General features: G+C 41.5%; 1 protein-coding gene across 3 annotated transcripts in view; it reads right to left on the reverse strand.

Annotated features, from left to right (window-relative positions):
* Nucleotides 1–25,227, reverse strand: part of SPAG16 (sperm associated antigen 16) — a 448,643-nt gene that overhangs the window by 139,171 nt on the left and 284,245 nt on the right. For all 3 annotated transcript variants that reach the window (XM_082228123.1, XM_082228122.1, XM_082228124.1), the window contains one exon: nucleotides 4,049–4,114. In XM_082228123.1, the coding sequence (XP_082084249.1) occupies nucleotides 4,049–4,114 (66 nt within the window). The remainder of the gene's footprint in view (nucleotides 1–4,048; nucleotides 4,115–25,227) is intronic.

The raw sequence follows: 25,227 nt of genomic DNA on the forward strand, positions 1-25,227 counted from the left end.
TGCAAGCTCCCCCCAGGGGCCGGGGGAGTGAGTGTCACTCACAGACCATCTCGGTACCTGGCTCTCGCTCTGACATGGAATCCGGGAGGCAGGGAGGCACTGAGTGCAAAAGCAGTTCACCTATCGGTAACCCCCCTATGCAGCCATTAAGAAGCAGAGGTACTTCTGTTTATTAGAGTGAAATTAGGACTAATATGCAGACATGTGCTGGAACAGATGGGTCAAGATCATAAACTCCTAAATTGAACCTGCTACAAAGCCGTAATGTTTCGAACTGGAAAGAAGACTTACTTTGTTGCAAAATATGGTATGTGAGGGGGTGGGAGCATTTACCCTTTCTTTATATATACCATGTTTGCTACATAATTTATTATGGCAACCCCCCCACCCCATGCTAACAAATTGATAAAAGGCAGATAAAAGAGAACAGGGTTATATTTATGGATTACAAAGAAAAATAGAACTGTGTGAGAAAATTGAGATGGATTTAAAGCATTGAAATTTCACTGTATTGCTGGCGCCTTCATTATATTTTTAGGCACCAGGTGAAAATCTTCCTCTTCAACCAGGCCTTTGGCTGATTAATATTTTACAGCCTTTTAAATGTGTCTGTGGGAAGGGAGGGTTTTGTTTTACTTATTTACTTGTTTTTATCCAGTATTTTATTCTGTGGTCTGAGTTCTTATGATGAAGGGCAGTATGTATGTATGTATGTATGTATGTATGTATGTATGTATGTATAAATCTCACTGTGTAAAAACTGCATTCCAAACTTATCGGACCCTAGAAGATAGTTAGTCAGAGAGTTTTGCTAGGATGTTTTAACACTGGAGTGCTAAGCTGGGAAGAAAGGTATGGGAATGGAATGTCAATAGCCCCTCACTGTAGGCCTGGTTGTATGGCAGAATCTACGCAATCCGTTTTGTTAGGGAGTAGGAATTAAGAGAAGTCACGCTACTTCTTTCAAACTACATTTTGTTTTGCCTTATAAATCACATTTATACATCTGAACTCCATATAAGGGTATAAATAATATGCAGGAAAAGAGGGTCAAAGGATGGATAGAACCCACAGGGAGCTTTTCCCACATATAAATCTGTGGAAATGAAGCAGGTTTTTAATTCTTTTACAAATAACTATTTCAGACTAGATTATTTTATATTAGAATGAAAGAATACTATATAGAGTGTATATTGTATATTGTAAGACAGCAAGAGTAAAGAGTCATAGGAATGGGACTCAAGTGATGCTTGCCTAGCTGATCTCTGCTTGTTTCTTTATGTCCATTATGTTTAAAAGGGTAGAGAGTGGTATTTTTAAATTTTCTATTCTGTCAGACTTTAATGGAGTCCAAAGTGCTCCTCATCAGTTGTGCCTAATGCAAAGCCTATAACTCTCTCCTGCTCTTTTATTCAGATCTGGAAACCACAATTCCTGCTTTGGCAGCCCAAATCATGACTACTCTTCACACCCTCTATTGCAGCTGTAGAGAACCTTTGGCTTTCCAGATGTTGCTGAATTACAACTCTCATCAGCCCTGGAACACATGGCCTGAAGTCAGGGATGATGGGAATTGCAGTTCAAGCAATATCTGAAGGGTCAAAAAAATTCTATATCTGCTTTACTGGGTCTCCCATACACTATTATTTGGACATTACCACCACTAGACAGATGCTAACTCTAGGGCCACCATACCTCCAAGTTTTCCCAGACATATATGGGATTCGTCCTCTGGAAATGGCATCTGGGGGGAATTTTCAGAAAGACAGAAAAAAGTCCAGGAAAATCCAGATGCATGGCAACCCATATCCGGTTTTTCACTTTTTGAAATATAGCAACCCTAGCTAACTCCTCTGAAGCTTGCAGCAAGTGGGCTTCAGTGGAGAGGATTTTCCTGCGTCACTCTCAAAAACATAAGATCAGCTGTAAAATAAAATACATGCAATGAGGCAATTGCATGTGCTGCTATGCTGAAACCACTAACTAAAAAATAAATATATCAAAGATGAACATGTGGCAATTTATTTGGCCATTCTGCCTCCTCCTGAGTAAGCACATGCATTTGAAAAACAGTCTTGCATCTAAATTCGAAGCATATTTACTCAGAAGTAAGTCAAACATATTTCAAGGGAATGGACTTCAGTGAAAGTATATACAGCACTGCAGCTTTTAGAATGAAAAAAAAACCCAACTTGAATAATTTGATGTCTGTGCACCTACAGTTCAGCTGCCTGCCTTCCATGTGTCTGCGATTAATTTATATAACTGTAATTACAGCTTCTAAAATTGCACCCCTCACTCTGTTTAATCAACCCTCTACTGGCAGTTTCCATCTTTTCTAATTAAGTTACTGAGGATGTCAAGCCATGATTCCAACACAGCGTTTAATGCCAGATGCAATATTCTTTATCAAAATAATATGCTAATCTGCAAAATCATCAGCATACAAAAGCTTGCTTCATTTAATCATGTTAGGTCATGAAGGATACTCTGCAGGGGGAAAGTTGGTATCTTACTTGAGAATGTCTTAATGGGCTCCTTCAACAGGAAGGGTGGGATGTATATCATATGATAAACAATAAGCAACAATAATTGTGCAGGGGTCTGTGGAAAGAGGCACATCAAGCCTTCTGGGTTTCGTTGACTCCACAGAGAAATGAGGAACCTTGCTGAGAAGACAACACATGTTTATTGGCTTCCCCCAGTTATGCCACTGGGGAGCTGGCAGTATTATTTGCTTCTGAACTCAGCAATTCTGTTGCCACCTGAGTACCAGGGAGTTAATTTATATATATATATAAATCAGGTGACAAGAGGTAAGAAGCTTGACTGCTGCAGTAGAATTGTAATTGCCCCTTCCTCCCTGTTAAACAGGGGTGGGCAACCTAAGGCCCGGCGGCCGGATCCGGCACAATCGCCTTCTCTATCCAGCCCACAGACGGTCCAGGAATCAGAGTGTTTTTACATGAGTAGAATGTGTCCTTTTATTTAAAATGCATCTCTGGGTTATTTGTGGAGCATAGGAATCCGTTCATTATTATTTTTTCAAAATATAGTCCGGTGCACCACATGGTCTGAGAGACGGTGGACCGGCCCACAACTGAAAAAGGTTGCTGACCCCTGCTGTTAAATATGTCACCCTCCCCTTCTGTTTTGCTCTGGGTTTGGGGGTGAAATACCTTAAGAAATTTGGCCCCACGAAAAATTAACAGAGAACACAGTAAGGGGGTAGGTGCCCCCAGACCACCTGTCATTTAAACACTGGTTTTAAAGAATGTAATATTAAAGTAGATGTTTTAGTGCTGAGCCAAAGGGGGATGCTATCTCATGAAAAGGTTCATCAGAACGGGCACTTCTCTCTCTCTCTCTCTTTGCAGGGGGGGATATTAATGCAGAAGCAGGTCTGCAAAACTATCCATTTCTGATAGTAGTCTGTAATTGACCAGGTCTGATTCTAAGGGGCTTTCTTTATCCCTAGTGACACTGACATATAGCTAAATCTGAGTTGCTACACAGTGTAGTGAAATCATCCATTCTGGAGTGTGAACCTCTGTTTCGGATGACTTTGGGAGGAATGAAACAAATGGTCCAAGGAACAGAGTAGGAAAACAGTAGGGATACAAATACCTGTGAATAGCTATGAAAAAGATAGGCTCAACACTCTTTCCTGGGAGGGGAATACCCACCCACTCCCTAAAATCATGAATACTGACCTGAAAACCAGGTGACCTGGAGATCAGGTGGCCAGATGCAAAATATGGCAGGGCTCATATGCCTAAAATACTTGCGTAGACAAGAAAAATTCAGCAGGTGTAGCTCTTGTAATGGAAGCCAATTCTGCTGAAATTCCGTCTCCTACACAATTATTACACATGGAGGAGCCCTGCCTTCTTCTGCATCGGGTCATGCAATGTGGAGAACATATAGCATACCATTCCTCTATTCCCATAGAATCTTAGAGGCTGTGCACATGACATATTCAGCTGTAGTGTCATTCATAGATATATTCTGCTCTAGGCTACCATTTACTTTAGGGTTTAGAGCTTACCTTCATGTTGAATGTGGCATGGTTGCAGGAATGCATGTGACCACAGAAGGTCTGAGCACACAGCCCCTTTAAAAAGAAAACACACAAAAATCAGAAAAGCAAATCAGACAATCACATGTGCTGTATAACTTCTTTATAAACTTGTTGAGTTTGATTTTGTGCTGTTCCAGCTAGATGAATGGAAGTTTGTGCAAACTGATAATATGTTATCCTTGTGTCTAATACCAACCAACTCTTCCCCTTTCCAGTTTCCAGAGACAACATTAGCACTAAGCACTTTGGTCAGATTCCTGGTTGTGGGGGGGAATCAGGCACTAAAAGGTGGTAGTAGCTGGGTTCCTACATTATCTCCTCAGAAAAGTCACCTTCAACTGCAGAGGATATCATCTTGAAGCAGTGCCGGATTTATGTATAAGCTAAACAAGCTTATACATAAAAAATTAAAGGAAAAAAATTGGATATACATTTCCAGAATATAAGATAAAAAACAAATAAAATAAAATAAAACCTAGATACAGCAAAAGTGTTTTGTGTTGTGTAGGCTCCTATGATGTAAGTAATGGGCCCCGGCTGCTCCCTAAAATATCACTGGTTTGCTCATTTCTATATATAGGGTGCCTACATTCTGCATGGACTGGTTGCAGGGCAACATGTGCAAATGGTCCATAACTTACCATATAGCATATATTCAACACAAAAAACAGTGACAATTTGTTGTTGACAAAGGACAGCTGGACATATAAAGGGCCCCATTACCTTCAGGAGCTGAGGACCTCATCAAACCTAAATCTGGCCCTGTCTTGAAGGGCTTGGTGTTGTTGGGCTTGCTTACAAAGCAAAACCCTGACTGACGTTTACCAGGCAGGGCTAGTCTGAGAGCTGAAGAGGAAGTGTTTCTCTTTGGTGAAGCTATTCCTTATAACCAAATTGTCCCAAACCAAAATTACTAGAGAAATTGTGTCTTTTTCACTACCACCTCAAACATCTTCAAACAGCCTACAGTGAGCATTCAGCACAATTTTTCTACCACTCGTATTCTAATTACCTACCCAGTTGCTCTAACTAGAAAGAGAAGTTAAAGGGCACCTAGATATCATTGTACTGGCACTGAACGAACTTTCTGTTGGACAGGTGGAGTGAACAACCATGTCTTTGAAGGTTTATCTATTATCCCATGGAGGTCCTATGAAGCTGCATCTGCATTCTAACAATATCTGGATATTCCTGCCATGCCCTAGAAGAGACATTGCATGTTTTGAACACTTATCTGCAAATATGGGTATGCATTTTTTCTGAACAGCAGATTTTTCTAAATTGCTATTTGCAGATTAGTTTGGATCCTAAGCATACTGCACATTGTTCCTCATTAAAGATAGTCAGTGGCAACTGTTCAAGTAACTTGCATACTGTGTACAACCAAAGCCATATATTTACTTTAAAAAACAGGAAAGAATTGGGTTGGAACAATGATGAATAATATACATGTAATTAAGAGAAGTTAAAGTGAAGTATATATATCTTTAAGGGGAAAATAACCATTATTTTATGAGGAGCACATTGCTATAAATCTAGCATTAGCTACTTGATAGGAATAATCATGTAATTTATGGAGTAAAGCTAATCTTGTTAATTGAAGTGAAGGGGATAGCCAAGGTACTGGGAGAGATGAGTATACAGCTCATTTATCTTCCTGCTGTTAACTCTTAACTCCCTCTTAACTCCCATCATTTCTCCAACATATACTGCTGTTTGGTTTTGCTCCTTATATGATCTTAGCAACTCTAACGGCTAAAGTCAAACTTATCTAGATGTTTTATATTATATAAAATCTCCCATTCCACTACAATGTACAGTACTTAATTTAGCTTGCTCGAAGTCAAGATGGCAATGGCTACTGAAATTCTGGTTTTCTTAGTTGATCTTGTGAAAAACCTCAGCCTTGTAATAGTGTAATGCTATTTATTTGTTTATTGGTTATTTATTTATTGTGTGAATCACCCATAAAACATCCTGAACCAATTTAACAATAACAACTTATATAAATGGAATTTCAGTCCAATGTGGATAAAATGTGGGGTAAAATGCTCCACTTATAGGGCTTATGAACCTGCTCCTTCAGCAAAGTACAGCCCCATCCAAAGCAGGCAAATGACCAGTTATCTGGACTCAGGAACTTCTCACTCATGGTATCTCCACCTTGCCAAGATTCAGACTCAGTTTTTGGCCCTCATGCAGCCCACCACTGTGTTCAAGCACTGGTATAGGGCTTGCATGGCTTTCCCTGATTCAGAAATTACAGAGAAATAGATCTTGATAATGTCAGCATATTGATGACACCTTATCCCAGATCTCCCAATGACCATTCCTAATGTGTTCATGCAGATGTTAAATAACATTGGGAACAGCATAATAGGCAGTGGCCCCCCGCAGCACAGGTGCTATGTGGGTGGGTGGGTGGGTGGGAAATCACCCAATGCTATTTTCTGAAATCAATCCTGGAGAAACAGTGCCTTCAATACCCATCACACTACATTGGTTAAAGAGACCATGGTCAATGGAACCAAAACCCACTGAGAGTTTAAACAAGAATAATAGGATCACAATAACATTCTTCTCTCCATAATGGGCATCCATTAGGTGGGGCAGCTGATTGGGACAGCGGCTGCCATGCACCTGGCCTCCTGTCAGCTGTGTTGCTGTGCTTACTATGCTGTGCAGGATGCCGGAAGAGATGAGCCACTAGCCTGATCCAGCAGGCTCTTCTGTTCCTGCAGCTGTCACACCACAAATCTTTTGATCACCTGCCACAGAAAGGGAGTATTTGTCACTGGGTGGCAGTTGTCAACAGTTGGATCATAGGGACGCAGGTGGCACTGTGGGTTAAACCACAGAGCCTAGAGCTTGCCGATCGGAAGGTCAGCGGTTCGAATTCCTGCAACGGGGTTGAGCTCCCATTGCTCAGTCCCAGCTCCTGCCAACCTAGCAGTTCGAAAGCACGTCCAAGTGCAGGTAGATAAATAGGTACTACTCTGGCGGGAAGGTAAATGGTGTTTCCATGCGCTGCTCTGGTTTGACCAGAAGCGGCTTAGTCATGCTGACCACATGACCAAGAAGCTGTCTACGGACAAATGCCAGCTCCCTCGGCCAGTAAAGCGAGATGAGCGCCGCAACCCCAGAGTTGTCCGCAACTGGACCTAACGGTCAGGGGTCCCTTTACCTTTACCTTTAAGTTGGATCATTGCTTCTTTCAAGACTGCCAGGACCACTCTCTTACACAAAGATGCAACTGTCATGTACCCTCAACATGCTCTGTGAAGCGAAGGGTCAAAGGAGCATATGTTTAGGCTCATTGTTGCAAGTGCCTTGTCCGTGTCATCAGGCCATATCAACTAAAACTGATGCCATAATATCCTACTGTGCTGGAGACTATTCTGGAAATTGCAAAAAATGTGGCTCCAGTAAAATTGCTATGGAAGGGAGCAAATCTATTCTGAAAGGGCCTTGCAAACAGGTCACAGTGGGCTTTGAAGGCCCAGAACTCTGCTCCTTGGGCTTCGAGGGCTTCAAGGGGGTTATCTGCTCTAGCCAATAGAAAACCGCCAAGAGCATTTCCTGAAGGTGCACCATCTGAATTGACTTTAAGGAAGTCCAGTTCTACCTCTTACTATTGTAATTACAGCTACTATTCAATTAGACAGTTGATTTAACAACTATCCTCATCAAAAAATATATGATGAAATAGGTGGGTTAAAAGAACCTCCTTTCCATTATATAGATTCTATCATTTTTTTAGTGTTCCTGACTAATCAAGTTTATAAATTTAACTTGGGGCAACATTAGACCTTGCCAAGGAATATTCTCAAAGCTAATTTGCAAAAGCAACGTTTTGCAATAGATGTGGATTTACATATGAAAAGAAAGAAATTTATAATAACTCCTAGCTATTGATAGGGCTACTAAACTATGCAAACCTTACAATTCAATTCTCTTAAGGGTGCTGTCCATATCTTTTCAGCTACAAGCCTGAATTAAATCTGGAGATGTAAGTTAGGTCATACTATTTCCATCATACTTCTAAGTGCATCAACATTTTATCATTGATAATGAACCTTTTGGAACCAAATATATATAACTAGTGTGCTTTGGACTGATATTTTTGGCTTGTTGCTTTTTTATCCAAATATCCTAGAAACTATTAGATATAAACGTAAACCAAAATTCTGTAAATAAGTCCTTATAGTTCCATGGATCTAGATAAATGCCTGGCTTCACACATTAACTTGGATGGCTTTGAAGGGGGACTAGACAGATTCATGGAAGGCAAGGTATTTGTGGATATTATGCCATGATTTTTAGCTGGAATCTTCATGCCCAGAAGCAGAGTCTCACTGTGTGCCAGTTGGAGGGGAGCAACAGAAAAGGACCAAGGGGGTGGTGAAACTCCCCTATGAAGAAGGGTTACAGCATTTGGGACTACAGTGGAACCTCGGATTATGGCAGGAATCTGTTTCGGAGGCTCCGTCGCAAGCTGATAATGACGCACATCGAAGCACCGCCTTTGCGCATGCACAAAGCGCATGCACGAGCAGTGAACCCAGAAGTAACCCATTCCCACACTTCCAGGTTTGCCGTGGACGTTCGCCGAAGCGGACACAGAATGAGATTTGACTGTATTTAGTTTAGAGGAAAAAGTGAAAGACAGTTGTGGCTGCATAATGTTTAGTGTTAAACACCACCCCATCTCCAACTGGAGTGAGATTCCAGGGGCTCCGGGTATGTGTTTTCTTCAAAAGCACAGACTGTAGTGTCTCTGTGATATATGGTTTTATTTATACATATATACATCCTGCACCTAGATCAGGGGTCTGCAACCCGCGGCTCCGGAGCCGCATGTGGCTCTTTTACACCTTTGCCACGGCTCCGGGGCGGATACTAGTGAGGGGAGGAGGCGCATTGTGCGCCCCGACACTCCCCACTGTGGCGGGCGCTGTTTTGGCTGTGACGTCACATGGTGGCAGTGCATGCGTTAGTCACGCACCGTCCAGATGTCACCTTCCCGCCCGCCCGCTACATTGTAAGGGGCATGTACGCTCGTCACTGCATTGAAAGGGGGCATGTACGCTGGTCACTGCATTGAAAGGGGGCAAGTGAAGAACACACACACACAAAAAGGTAACTTGTTAATTTAACGTTTATTTCTATGAGGAGGAGTAATTCCGAGGGGTCAAACAAAGAAATAAAAAAGTGACAAAAAAGTTATTTTTTTATTGACGGGTTTTGCGGCTCCCAGTTTCTTTTCCCCTTCGGAAACGGGTCCAAGTGGCTCTTTTTGTCTTAAAGGTTGCAGAGCCCTGGGCTAGATGGAGGGATTGCAGGTCAGTCACATCCTATGAGGGTCTGGCTTCCCCCTTAAGAGCAGCTTTGGATTAAAAGGGCAGCAAAAAGCCACCCTCTGTGTCTCTGAGTTCCAGCTGGTCATCCGCAGCACACTTGGAGTTCTGCCCCTCCTCGTCCTCCTCGCTGCTCACCAACTCCCAAGACCTCCCCATAGACATGTGTCATTCAAAGTTGAAACCCTAAACCTGGCCTTTGCCTTTGCCCACTGGCACCCTTGCCTGGCAGCCTTGTCCTCTGATGGGCCTTGTCCTTGATGGGCCATCACTGGCTTTTGTCCCCTGCTAATGGGTTAAACCACAGAGCCTAGGGCTTGCCGATCAGAAGGTCGGTGGTTCGAATACCCGCAACGGGATGAGCTCCCGTTGCTTGGTCCCTGCTCCTGCCAACCTAGCAGTTTGAAAACAAGTCAAAGTAGATAAATAGGTACCGCTCTGGCGGGAAAGTAAACAGCGTTTCCATGCGCTGCTCTGGCTTGCCAGAAGCGGCTTAGTCATGCTGGCCACATGACCCAGAAGCTGTATGCCAGCTCTCTCGGTCAATAAAGTGAGATGAGCGCCGCAACCCCAGAGTTGTCCGTGACTGGACCTAATGGTCAGGGGTCTCTTTACCCTTTAATGGCCCATCCAACTTGCTGGCTTGGCTCATTAGCATAACTAAATCCAGCTCATTTCCCTGTTTGGCAAAGTTTAATCAAACCTTCATTAATTCTAACTTTTGCTAAATCCCGGAATTATGAGAAGGATCTGGCACCCAGGAATGTACGGCAGTGGTTTTCAACCAGTGTGTCGTGGCACCCAAGGAGTGACATAACTGGGCTCCTGAGCCCCACAGAGGTGCCACAGAAAGAATGTAGTTGGTCAAGGGAGTTGTGGACTCAAAAAACGTTGAAAACCTCTGATGTAGGGGAATTTGGGGGAATAACATGAGGATGTGACTTTTTTGCAGTTCAGTTGCTTATGAGTAAATGAGCAAAGGAAAGCAACCAAATAGCTTAAATTCTACAGCCTAACTAATAGCAGATTAGCACAGATGAGCTTCATATCCACGAAGAAGCAACGTTTAAAATTTGTGTGAAGAGAAAGGAGAAAGGTGAGGCGTATGTCTGTCTGTCAGGGCCACCAGTAAAACCTGAGCTTGAGCAGCTGACACTCTCTCAAGAAAAACAAGAGCAGGGAGAAAGGAATTGAATGTTCCGCCACCTCTTCCCTGCTAGACAGAACAATTAAGGAGGTTTTCCTGACCAGATACATGTCAGATGCTTTGTATGTGAGGCGGAGTTCCCTGTGTAATGGAGAGCTAAGCCATCTGGATAGCAAAACAATGGCATTTTATAGAAAAAAGCTTTCTGAGCTAATATTTTCTTCATAGTTCAGTTCAAAAGGAACAAGGAAGTGGGAAGTTTAGGAGTGGGGGCTGTGTAGGTGGGGGGGGGGAGATGGCGGGTGATTCTGAAGTTGGACTGGATCAGAAAACCAGATACGTCATTTTCTCTCTGTCTCTCTCTAAAAAAAAATGGCTTATTAACCTGGAGAATCACTAATCTCTAGCCATAAAACAAAAATAATAATTAATTGCAAATCATCTATAGGAATTGTATACAAGTCTTAGTCTCTGAAAGTAGAACCTTTAAGATCTAATCAAATTTAAACCAGAAGTTCCCAGTAAAAATTAAATAACCATTATTTTGGAACTAATAGTTGGAAACAAAAGTGATTATATATGCACCTGAGGGTAGATACTGGTAGAAGTATTAAATTATGTGAGAAAATATTATTAGAAGGTATGTAGCATGTTGCTGAATATTTATCAGAGGACAGGTCTTCTGTGGGTAACTATATTATTTGTTAACATTTGGTCAGCCTACGTCATGGTCCACATTGCATTTTCACAGCTGAAGCAGTAAGGTTTTCATTATTCTTTTTCACTGTAACCAAAGTATCACTGTAAATTAACATGCACCTCTAAACTACTCTGGTTGGATAAATACAAAAGACTGAAATGGAATACTCAGGATGAAACGGTGAAATCTGTTATGATTAAATGGGCACAAGATATTGGACATAATATAATGATGGCTGACTGGAAACAGTTATGGACCACAGGTATGAAGTTTACGGCATGTAATGCCTTAAGAGAGAATATTATGAAAATGGTATACAGGTGGTACATGACCCCAGTCAAGCTTGCAAAAATCTATCATTTGCCCGATAACAAATGTTGGAAATGTAAAGAAACTGAAGGTACATTCTTTCACCTTTGGTGGACGTGCCCAAGGATTAAGGCTTTCTGGGAGATGATCTATAATGAATTGAAAAAAGTATTTAAATATACCTTCTTAAAGAAACCAGAGGCCTTTCTCCTGGGCATAGTCGGCCAAATGGTGCCAAAGAAGGATAGAACTTTTTTATGTATGCTACAACAGCAGCAAGAATACTCATTGCAAAGTATTGGAAGACACAAGATCTACCCACTCTGGAAGAATGGCAGATGAAGGTGATTGACTATATGGAACTGGCGGAAATGACTGGCAGAATCCGAGACCAGGGAGAAGAGTCGGTGGAAGAAGATTGGAAGAAATTTAAAGACTATTTACAGAAATATTGTAAAATTAATGAATGTTAGAATGATGTTGGATAGAAACTAAGTGGTTTTTAGCTGCAATACTATAAGGTAATATGAAAAATGGATTACTAATAGGTAAAGACTTAATGTTACAATATATTAAGATTAAAGATTAGGATAAACACAGAGGGGAAGGATTTGCTGAACCAACAAACTGAATTGGAATACAAAAAAGGGAGGCAAGAGGAGGTCCGGGAAACAAGCTAATGAAAAATAAGTAATGGAAAGATTGAGTTGTTTTTAATTATTTTTATTTTGTATTTTTCTTTTTTTTTCTTTTTATTTTGTAATATTTTGAAAATCTTAATAAATATCTTATTAAAAAAAAGATAAATACAAAAGACTGCTTCTTTGTAAATATTTAAGGGAAATTTTGAATATCTATCCCCAGAAAACCCCCAGAGCAGCTCCACAAAGAATTTTCTCTCTCTTCTTACACCATTGGGGTAGCAGTGGGGAACAGGTTTCTAACCTTTCCTTTTCTCTGGCCCTGTCATTTCCTATTTGGAGATGAATTTTGAATATATGGAGGAACACTCAGTAGTGTCAGTCTCCATCTGCAATCTGAAATGCTACAGCCCAGGCGGAGATTGACTGCCCCTAAGAACTTAGGCCTAAATTGTATGTGAGGTCTTCTATATGAAGGTCACAAAAGGGAAGCTGAATTTGCTCTGCAGCTTTAGTTGCAGCTTGCCTGTTGAAAGTGATTGTTTCTTTAATTGAAGGGAATTGCACTAGTCTTGCAAGGTTTAGTCTTAATAAATGTAAATAATTTTAAAAATTGCCAGCTTGTATCCAGCCTGCTAGTATTTTATTCTATGAACCACGCTGAGATCTTATGATGAAGGTTGGTATATAAATCTTAAGAATAATAATAATAATAACCCAGCCCATTTTCATTGATTGTTTTGCAGTTTAGTTTTGTATTTCTCAGACTAACCAGACTAACTCTTGGTCTTTCTGCTTGCCTTTTTAAACTACAGGGAATGCATTAGCTCTCCTCCAGTCTTCACAAACTATTCCAGTTCTCAATGGGTTCTCCGCTATATAATGCTTTGGCCTTTGAACTCTCATTTAACACAGCATGAACAGAGTTATTACTCTGCGTATGCCACCAAACAAAAAAGATCCCAACTGTTCTTTCCTTAATTAGGAATTGGGGTGGGGGTGGGGGATAAACCATGTTCGTAGGCCAACATACTGAAAGTACGTGAAAGTAATTTAAGTGAGCCTTTAAGGCTCTCATTTAAAGCCTCAAAAACAACAATTTATAAGAGAAATGCTGACAAGCCACATCTGTGGTATTATAATATAACCTGATAGCGAGATAAATGTTTCATGAATTAGGAAGTTGAAAAAGCTTCTCAGTTCAGCTTTGTTCTCCAGATTAAAGTGAAATATGTTGTCGTCTTCTATCAACACTTGCATTTCAAATACTGCAGCTTCTAAAACTCTTTAAAAAGATGGTACTTGACCAGACAGAAGGACGGTTTCCTCTACTTAGTACTGCAGGACTATTCAAATTCTAACCAAGACAGAAAGTTTAACAATAACAAAAACTGGGATAAGAAACTGAGCAGTCAAGAAAAGCTTAGTACATTGAGCAACCCTATTTCCCAGACAGCATTTTAAAATGGAAAAACAAACAAACATGCCATTTCCCCCAACTCCGCCAGATTCTCAGTCCATCCAGCCCAGCATATTGTCTACTCCATTTGACAATGCTTCCCAAGGTCTCAAGCAGAGGTTTCTCCTAAACACAGTTCTTTCTCTTAAATGATTAAGATTTACTACATAGAGTTATATAAGTTCTAACATGGTGAAGGCTAACATTCCTCCACCTGCTGTTCACCTATGTATATCTTATTTTTCCATAGCAGCAAATTATTCCTAGTCCTCCTCATCCCAAATCCTAAAGAAAACATGCCATGGAAGTTGCAACATTATACACACTTATTGCACATCTCCTTTTGCAAAGTCCTACTGAACCTCATTTGCTTCTGAGTAAACATATAGAGGATTGCACTGGAAAGCACATAGGAGATGACTGTATGTAGTGGCCAGTAATGACCGCTCCCCGCTTAAAACGGGGGGCGCCCTTTGCGTGGACGCGCGCAGCCCTAGATCTGGAGCGGCTCCAACAGCATAGGCTTGGCTTTGCCTTCCCTCAGGTGGGATACCTGGAGGTCCCCGCCTACCTCAGTCAGTTGTCCAATCCCACCTGGGGGAAGCGTTGCCAAGGAGACCAGGCCAGGTAGGGGAGGGATTACCTGCCCACACAATAGAGGGAGGATCTTACCTGGGAATCCTCACTTGGCTCCAGAGCTTCTCCCACCCTACCCACCCTCAGTTAATGTCTTATTTGCAGGTTAACTTTTCTTCACAGGTTTTGCAGGTTAACTTTTCTTCACAGGTATGCGGGCGCTGCTACGTTAAGTTCGCTGTTAAAGGGCCGGAAAGGAATTTCCCTGCATTGGCAGGTTTCGCCTTTCCCGTAGCAAAACGCCACATCTTTGGCGGTATCAGGCCTTGGGCGGAATCCTTTAGTCCATCTTCCTCTTTGCGGCAGCGATACCAGGGTTCCCCGTTAAAGGGGTTTCTGAAGGGAGGCTTTGACCGTATGCCGAAAGGTCATCATTGCTGTCCCCTGCGGTGGCGGCATAACGGGGGCGGCTATCTCTGCTTGAACGTATGTTCTCCAGAGCCAGCCCACCCCCTCCCCACACACACTGGATAACCCTGAAGCTCCCTAGGTCCCCAGCTGAGGACTGGGGAGGGAGAACGCCCAATGCTTGAGCCAAGGTCTACCCACATTTGAAATTTAATAAAGTTGTGGCCAATTTAATCCCATAGCACGTTGTCTCGAGTCGTTATTCCACATGACGGGGGGGGGGGTGCTCGGGAACTGGGGACGCCACCTGTCCACGCAATTCTCCAGCTCTCTCCAGCATTCTCTGCCAGCCTCTTGGGGGCAGTGAATCATAGAATCATAGAATCCTAGAGTTGGAAGAGACCACAAGGGCCATCGAGTCCAACCCCCTGCCAAGCAGGAAACACCATCAGAGCACTCCCGACATATGGTTGTCAAGCCTCTGCTTAAGACCTCCAAAGTAGGAGACTCCACCACACTCCTTGGCAGCAAATTCCACTGTGAAACAGCTCTTACTGTCAGGAAGTTCTTCCTAATGTTTAGGTGGAATCTTCTTTCTTGTAGTTTGGATCCATTGTTTAGGTGGAATCTTCTTTCTTGTAGTTTGGATCCATTGCTCCGTGTCCGCTTCTCTGGAGCAGTAGAAAACAACCTTTCTCCCTCCTCTATGTGACATCCTTTTATATATTTGAACATGGCTATCATATCACCCCTTCACCTCCTCTTCTCCAGGCTAAACAAGCCCAGCTCCCTTAGCCGTTCCTCATAAGGCATCGTTTCCAGGCCTTTGACCATTTTGGTTGCCCTCCTCTGGACACGTTCCAGTTTGTCAGTGTCCTTCTTGAACTGTGGTGCCCAGAACTGGACACAGTACTCCAGGTGAGGTCTGACCAGAGCAGAATACAGTGGCACTATTACTTCCCTTGATCTAGATGCTATACTCCTATTGATGCAGCCCAGAATTGCATTGGCTTTTTTAGCTGCCGCGTCACACTGTTGGCTCATGTCAAGTTTGTGGTCAACCAAGACTCCTAGATCCTTTTCACATGTACTGCTCTCAAGCCAGGTGTCACCCATCTTGTATTTGTGCCTCTCATTTTTTTGCCCAAGTGCAATACATTTCTCCCTGTTAAAATTCATCTTGTTTGTTTTGGCCCAGTTGTCTAATCTGTCAAGGTCGTTTTGAAGTGTGATCCTGTCCTCTGGAGTGTTAGCCACCCCTCCCAGTTTGGTGTCATCTGCAAATTTGATCAGGATGCCCTTGAGTCCATCATCCAAGTCGTTGATAAAGATGTTGAATAAGACCGGGCCCAAGACAGAACCCTGTGGCACCCCACTAGTCACTCTTCTCCAGGATGAAGAGGAACCATTGATGAGCACCCTTTGGGTTCGGTCAGCCAGCCAGTTACAAATCCACTGAGTGGTAGCATAGTCAAGACCGCATTTTACCAGCTTCTTTACAAGAATATCATGGGGCACCTTGTCGAATGCCTTGCTGAAATCAAGGTGGGCTACATCCACTACGTTCCCTTCATCTACCAGGCTTGTAATTCTGTCAAAAAACGAGATCAGGTTAGTCTGACATGACTTATTTTTCAGAAATCCATGCTGACATTTCCTTCAGAATGAATAGGTTTGATCTTCTTGCAGTCCATGGGACTCTCAAGAGTCTCCTCCAGCACCATAATTCAAAAGCATCCATTCTTCGGCGATCAGCCTTCTTTATGGTCCAGCTCTCACTTCCATACATCACTACTGGGAAAACCATGGCTTTAACTATACGGACCTTTGTTGGCAAGGTGATGTCTCTGCTTTTTAAGATGCTGTTGAGGTTTGTCATCACTTTTCTCCCAAGAAGCAGGCGTCTTTTAATTTTGTGACTGCTGTCACCATCTGTGGTTATCATGGAGCCCAAGAAAGTAAAATCTCTCATTGCCTCCATTTCTTCCCCTTCTATTTGCCAGGAGGTGATGGAACCAGTGGCCATGATCTCAGGGATAGCAGAAGACTTCTACATAAAGTCATTCAAGCACACATTTCTCAGGTGACTCAAGCACATACAGTATATAGGGTATATATGGATACCCTACATATTTCAGTAAATAATATGAAAGTAGCCAATTTCTTGATGCAATCCCCAACCTCTCTCATAATTCCCATCAATAAGTAAACAATAAAGTTATAAAACATATTCTAGATCACATTCTATCTTTCTGTCAATTTCAGAGAGATCTGATCATTGGTTATGGAGAGGGGGGGGAATGTACACAAGGCCAAGGATCTCAAGAGGGACAGAAATGCAAATTTAATGAAACTTTGAAGTGCTATAAAATTAAAACCGTTTGAGATAGAGGGGGAAAATTAAGGGGGTTTCTTTCAACCATAAGGGAAGAGTGTGCACCAAGTTTCATCAAAATCCGAGACATGACCGCATTAAACTGCCGTGGAATGACCCCAGTGCTAGGAAGTATCGACCATATAATGTTTCGGTTCTCTCTCTTTCTTGGTTTCACCAGATTTGCAACAATAATAATATTTTTGTGTTTTTAGAAAAGACATAAACATGTATAGACTGTGCCACTTTAAACTGGAGGTTCAGAATAGTACGGTAGAATGTCCTTATGTTAAAATATCCTTGTATAGAAATAACTAGCATATCAGGGAGACACTAGGATAGGAACATGTTTGCTGGGTTTTGTTTTGAAAGCTGTTTTCTGTTGAGGAGCATTCAGTAATGTGAACCCCCACACTCTAAAGTGTCACAGCTCAGACAACAGGCTGACCACTTTCATCACAGCTAAGCCCAAACTGCTTGCCTTCATATACATCTTTTTCTTGACATTCTTATTTCCATTTGCTAATAACTTTATAATTTCAAATATTATTTCTATGTAAAAAAATTACACATCATTTTGGGTGGCTGACAATTCAGAGATTGACAGGAAAATACAAAAAACACTATGCTCCATCATTGTTAGAAAAATAGTCTCATTGATACAGGTTAAGGAACAGAGGGCTCCTTAACAATAGCTAAAGCCCTTATTAGATCATATAAATAACCAAGCCAGCCTGCAAAAGATTGATCATAGCTTTTAAAACATTTGCAAAATCTGTGTTTAATTAAAATCATTTTAATATGCAAATGAATCCTAATCACTCTCATTTTTTAATGTTAGTCTGCCTGCAGGGGTCCTAAACAGCTCTAAATAGCTTCAGCTGTGAATATGTTTAATAGAATCACATTTGCTACTGCAGAGGAAACATTTCAGCTATGCATGTAGTAAAGCTCTCAAAACTGCTTTTGTGTCTACAATTTAGCCATGAAGGTCAAAAAAGTGTTCAGTTAAGCATAAATCTAGATCTAGGCGCCCCTTCGTACATTTTTATACAGGGTAATAATTAAAACACTTTTCAATGCAAGCAATACCTCTGGGGGCTTCTTTTGAGGAACAATCTGCCCTTGGTGATTGTAAAGACTGGTCTATAATATAGAAAACCGACAATAAGAAACTGATATCAGGTCATCGTTTCTCTCAAACATTCCATCTTTGCAAATATAAGAATATTGGCTGGAAGTTTTAGAAACAGAGGCACCATATCTGAAACAAAATGGAAGTATCCACTTTTCTTTTCTTTTCCTTTAAGCAGAATAGGCCTAGTAGACCAACTGAAATGAGATAAGAAAGGACCTCCAGGTCAACCACCCACATGGCAAGCCATTTCTCTTGGTCAGGAGAAAACTCGTTTGACAATTCAAGAACAGGTTGTGACGGCAACACACCCTCAAACCCGCTGATGGTATTGGGAGTGTGGAGAAGATCCATAAGCTCACTAGAAGCCTCCCCTTGCCACAGATGGTTTCTGGTTTTGCTTGAAGGAAGAGAAAAAATGATTTCAAAAATGTGTAAACTGTTACTAGAGTGGGAAATGATCGATTAACTGGTTAAATCGGCAATGATACAATGGGCTAAAGATCTAGGACATAATACAGAAATGGATGCATGGGAGAAGTTGTGGAAAATTGTCATGAAATTTACTGCCTGTTGTACTTTTAAAGAAAATTATATGAAAATGATGTATTGATGGTATCTAACACCTAAGAAATTAGCTAAAATGTGTAAGAAGGTTAGAAATAATTAATAGAATTGTAAACAGGTTGGTGGAACTTTCTTTCATATGTGGTGGGCCTGTAAGAAATCAAGAGCATTCTGGGAAATGATATATGATGAGATGAAAAATACATTTAAAGTGCTTATACAAAAACCCCCACAAAAAAACCAGAAGCCTTTCTCTTAGGGATTATTGGAAAAGAAGCTCCAGAAAAAGAGTGGCTAGGATTCCTTATATAACTTCCAAAGAAGAATGGATAAGGAAGACGATAGACTGTGCTGAACTGGCAAAGTTAACAGCCAAAATGAGAGAACCTAATGATGATTGCTTTGTGGAAGAACGGAAACCCTTTTCGAACTATTTAAGGAAATATTACAGTTTGATGAATAGTTTGGTCAAAGTCCTCCTTCCAGTTGTGTGGGAAGAGCAGGGAGCACACAGGGCCAGGTCTCACACCACTTGTATGTGAAAGTGGTCAGTGGATGATCCTTGCACCTTCATAGACATAATATACAAGTCTTGCCTCTAAGAGCCACAGATTAAAGAACTAGGCAAGGAGAATACCAAATCCAAACATCCCACAAGTTTGCACTTGAGTGCTCTCTTCCACACTATAAATAATACTCTCATTAAAATTCTGCCTTGGATGAAAGGCAAGTCCATTAGTCTGGCAGCTAATTTTTACTGGCTCCTGAGATGTATGCATATTAAAAATGCAGCTTTTGTAATTGCCAGACATCAACTACCTAGTCAACGCTCCTCTTGGAGTTTTTAATTATTTACTTCATTTGCATATACATTCCAATTTATGATCACTGTTTAGTTATCAAGGGATCTTTTTGGTAATTTCTCTTTTGAATTCTATTTATCGCTTTGGCATCCTTGGCAAATGTTCTGAGACCGCTTTACCCCAGCACTAAAAAACACCAGGCAATATGTGCTCCTAACCCTTATAGCACATTTCATCATAGATACTATTCACCTCTATTAAATGTGTGCTATAACCATGGCTAGTTCAGCAATAGTTACATTCTGAAAAAACTTCCTTCAAATTCATATTTGCTTCTCCCCTCCAAACACCATTTCCACATACATAACTGTGTTGGCACACTCCTCCCATTTTCTTCAGCTTTACTTTCTATTGGTGGTACAGAACTATAGAGCTCTGACTTAATTTCATGTAAATAAAAACTGAGGGCAGCTGGGATGGTCCCGCTCCAGAAACCAACTACAGAAATGTTAGAGGGAAAGTAAAGCATTTTTTTTTATAAGATTTATTAAGTTGTGGGTGAACATATCAGACGACACAGCGATTCTTCAAACAGCTCTTGTTTATTCACAAGCCAGGACAGAACTGAACTGAAGGGTTCAGCCAGCCTGCTTATATAGAGCTCCACTAGAACGCAACAGTAACCATTTTCTGTAGCTATCCAATCACCGAACGTCACTTTCGATCCCTTATTTGCATATGTGGACCTGAACTATCTACAGTATCCCCCTGCTGGCCCAGGGTGAGAACTTCAGTACATAACAAGATTAGCAACAGTTGCAGGCGGGGGTAGGATGAGAAGGGCTTCAGCTATATTTGCAAGGAATGAACTTTGCCAAAGGAACAACCTTATTATATCAGAGTTGCTAGATCTGACTCAGACATCTCTTTCTGTTGAAGCATCCATTATACACATTATACCCTGTCATTAACAATGTCCCAATAGCATCTTCACATAGGTAACCCTACTTCCAGAATATACAGTAAGAATTTTCCTGTTAAATGTTTAAATTGCACTTGAACCTCTCTCAAGGAAATGCAAAAGTACTTGCAATTCTGAATGCATATTCTAAAAGCACATTCTAGCTAATCCCAGAGAGAAAGCCAGTGTTAGACTCACACAGCCAAAACAACAAATGGCCTTGCAGCATCTTAAAGACTAACAAGTTTATTGTGGCATAAGCTTTTATGGACTTGAGTCTACTTCATAAGATGCATGATGAAGGGGATGCCCATGAAAAATTATGCCAAAATAAATTCCTTCATCTGTAAGGACCTAGATGACTCAAGCTCTGACAGGTTTTAAATCCAAACGTGAGAGATTATGGACCCCATGTATAACTAATGTGAAGCAGAAATGTTATATTAATATTAATGCCTATAGAGTCTCAGTGTTGGTGTCAATTACTTTTGCATTTTAAGAATTTTGCATTGGAAACATGATTACTTAAGTATACATTTTTATTTTTCAGAAATGAGGATAATGTTAGAACAAATATTTTGTGACATCTTAATATGAATGAGTAATGACTACTGATATATGGATATTTTGGTATGCTTCGTATACTTATATAAACATGTTTTACATTCAGCCTACTAATCAATTCAGGGAGGAGGAGGAGAGACACCCCTCACCCCACAAAGCCTCATTTGAGTCTCATGTGACAGGATTTCACTGGGACCATATTTTGTACTAGGTATATTCACTACACACTTGGCGTACAACATTTATGAGTGCCACAAAATTTTATGAGACATACACCTAGGTTGCCATATTGGCCTGAATATAAGCTGCAGTCCCCCCCCCCAAATTCCGATTGTGAAAAGAAAGCAGCCTGGGAGCGCAGGGCAATGGTGTGCCGGCCGCTCCCAACCATCCCCCCCCCAAGCTATGGGGGGGAGTGGGGCTCCCCCCCCCAGAAAGCAGCATGGGGCAACAGCGCCCATCCCACCCACAGCTCCCAAGACACCGACTTTTAAAGGTGTGGCTTATTTGCAGGTGTGGTTTATATTCGGACCAATACGGTAAGTAGATACAAGACTGCAGCCTTATCCAGTTAACTGATTACTGAAATACAAACATTTTGATAAACATTTTGATAAATATTTTGATAAACATTTTGATAAACTGATAAAGCTATTTTGATAGCTTTGATAAAAGCTAATGTAAAGAGCTTTTAAAACTCTTTACATTTTTTTTTTTAATAAACGTGCTTATAAAAGCTCTGCAGATGGCATCTTAAACGTGCCTCCCAGGTGATGGCTATGCCACTTCCAAGATTCCTTCTGGTATGTAAATGCCAAGCCCCCTGCCCTCCACTGAACTATGGATTTTCTCACATGCATTCCCCTCCTCAAAATATAATAATTTAAACTAACAAAACATTTCTTCTTTAAAATGGTGACAACCTACTAAACATGCAAAAATGCCTATAAAAGTTATGCCTCTGCAATATAAGGGACAGGTAAACCCACAATCCGCATTTTACACTTATCACAGAATTGTAGAGTTGGAAGGGGTGTGAAGGGTCATCTAGTCCAACCCCACAATGCAGGAATAGACCTTTGGGACCTGAACATGTAATTCTCATGGGAATGAAACCAAAAATGACAAACCCATGTGAAGTTTCCTCCCTCTTCCCACAGACATTATGATGTCATTATATAGTATGCTTCTCTTTTTCTATTCAGGCTAGGGAAAAAAGAGCATATGATTTTATCACAAGTTTGACTAAATATTGTTGGAAAGAGTGGACAAAATTTGATATGATGATGATAATGGTAACCCTGTGCCAAGTGTTAATTCCACACCTATGAGATGGCTGCAATGTACTTGTTACAAAATGAGTTCCTAATCAAGTGGCGCTGTGGGTTAAAGCCTCAGCGCCTAGGGCTTGCCGATCGAAAGGTCGGCGGTTCGAATCCCCGCGGCGGGGTGCGCTCCCGCTGCTCGGTCCCAGCGCCTGCCCACCTAGCAGTTCGAAAGCACCCCCGGGGGCAAGTAGATAAATAGGTACCGCTTTATAGCGGGAAGGTAAACGGCGTTTCCGTGTGCTGCGCTGGTGCAGGCTCGCCAGAGCAGCGATGTCACGCTGGCCACGTGACCCGGAAGTGTCTCCGGACAGCGCTGGCCCCCGGCCTCTTGAGTGAGATGGGCGCACAAACCCCAGAGTCTGTCAAGACTGGCCCGTTCGGGCAGGGGTACCTTTACCTTTACCTAAAGTTGATATTTTTAATGAAGTATCCTTTGTATTCTGTATCTGCCCCAATGAACCTCACACTTCTATCCTACAGTCTAACTTGAGAATGAAAGTAGCATAACATGAACTGGGGCATGTGTACAGCTTCCACAATTTATACGTTAAATGTGCTCCTAAGGTGAAGAATATTGATCTCGCTCTCCTGATTGACCTGTGCAGCAACCCCCTTCTCCCAGTTTACAGCTTCTAGCCCCACAGAAAGATTCTTCGATGACTACATGTCATCCCAACAGCAATGATTCTTGAAAAAAATATTTTCCCCCCTGCTTCTTAAGAAAGAGTTATAGTCTTCGACAAATACTTCCTTGGCCTGTCATTGACATTCAGCTCCCAGCTCTAACAACAATAGAAGAGATTGATTTGTAAACCCCATTATATTTGCATTCCCTCCCTTTGGTACTTATGGAGACTTTCCGTAGGAAGGAGACTGAAGAGTAAATGTGGGCAGAGCAAATGTATCTTGCCTGGCAGGTAGAAAATTGATTACCAATTCCCATCTCAAACTTCCCCAGGGATTTCTCCCGATAGTCCCCAGCTGGAAGTCTGAGTGGGTGGCATGAATAGCGAAGGTACACCAGAGATCATAAATCAATCACTGTTATGCAACCTGCAATTAGATAACAAAGTTTTGTCTACAGAAATATAGTGCTTTTCTTGGTTCTTTCTGAGATCCCCCCCATTGCTCTATACAGCATCCCCTTTCTATGCCTATTGGTAAGGAATTACCAGTGCCACACACTGGAAATGGAATATGGAAAGAAACCTGGAATCAGACTGGTGTTTTTTTAAAAAATAGAACTCAATTATTAACAATAGTAATAAGCTTCAAATCTATCTCTAAGTTGCATCTGTTGTGCGGGGTAAAAATAACTCCTAAACCCCCTTCTGTTGGCACAGCAATCCTGCTTTACTGGCAGAAAAGAGACATAAGTCTAGCAAACTCCACCAGCTGGCAGGAGTCTAAGGACTGCTGTTTCAGCTCAGGATTGTGAGTGCTGTAGATCACAAGTCACGTTACCACTAGTGTAGTGGCCACAAACTGTATGGGTTCAGACTATTGCCCTGATAATATTTAAAGAAATTCATATTTGAATAAAACATCCCATGAGCAATATACTGACAAACAGTTTTTTGTTTGTTTTTTACAGAAAACAGGTCCCCTGAAGGAGGAGGTAGAAAAACCATTCCTTAATCATTTCTCTCTGGAGCAGGAAGATCTGAATACATGGTACTGTAATTATAAACCAGCTGCAAATCTCCCCTATCTCTGCAAATTTATTGAGTATGTAGCCAGCAAACAGCTCCAGGTGCTCTTGGATGAGGCTGATTTCCTGAATCCCTTTAAACTGGGATCTTGAGTGCATTTCCTTTACATTTTATGGGCACCATGCGCAATCTGCACTTCCTGAACTGCTTCTGCTCCGCTTCCTAATCTAACAAAGGCCCTCTGTATACCTGCCCTGCTGATCTGCTGGAAGAAGGGGTGGAGCGCCACTAAAGATTATGGCAGTCCAAGCTCCCTTTCACCACCCAGCTGCTCCCCAGCAAACTGAGCAATGCAGAGTCAATCAAAGTTTTAAACCTTCCTTATCACTCCCATAATTCTGATGAAAATTGCCTCCCACCCCACCCTAAAACTTAGGAAGAAGCTTAAAGCAGCATGGGGTCAATCAGGGTGCCAATTTGACTAAAATATTGGCAAGGAAAACCCCAGATTACAAGTTGCAGCACACACACACCCTTTGAATGCCAACACCCATCAAATATTTTATTGAGGACGCCAAAGGGACCTCAGCCCCAGGAAGTAGGCTCCTATGTGGTCAATCATCACAGGAATTCAGATTAATCACACAATTAACATTCAGACAGATAGACACACACAAGCTTGTATTTAGGAATATCAACTCACTTATCCACTTGCATTATGAGGAAATTATATATACAGATACAGTGGTGCGTCGCAAGACGAAAAGAATTCGTTCCGCGAGTCTTTTCGTCTTGCGATGTTTTTCGTCTTGCGAAGCACGGTCCATCGCAACTGCGCCTCTTCAAGCGGCTTTTTAAAAAAAGCGCAAGATGTTTTCATCTTGCAAAGCAAGCCCATAGGGAAATTCGTCTAGCGAAGCAACGCAAAACCGAAAAACCCTTTCGTCTAACGAGTTTTTCGTCTTGCGAGGCATTCATCTTGCGGGGCACCACTGTACATGTAATTATTTTATTTGTTTTTGAAAATTAGTTATAAAAAATAAATTGCAATTATTTTAATAAGTCCCACACAGTCTTAAAAAACAATTTTTATTGCTAAAGTCAGCAGCAGTTTATCTACTTTAATAAGAACAGTAATTAGCATCACTAAACAATGCCATTAGGA

This window comes from Podarcis vaucheri (genome assembly GCF_965113315.1).
Source record: "Podarcis vaucheri genome assembly, chromosome: 1".
NCBI classification, from domain to species: domain Eukaryota; kingdom Metazoa; phylum Chordata; class Lepidosauria; order Squamata; family Lacertidae; genus Podarcis; species Podarcis vaucheri.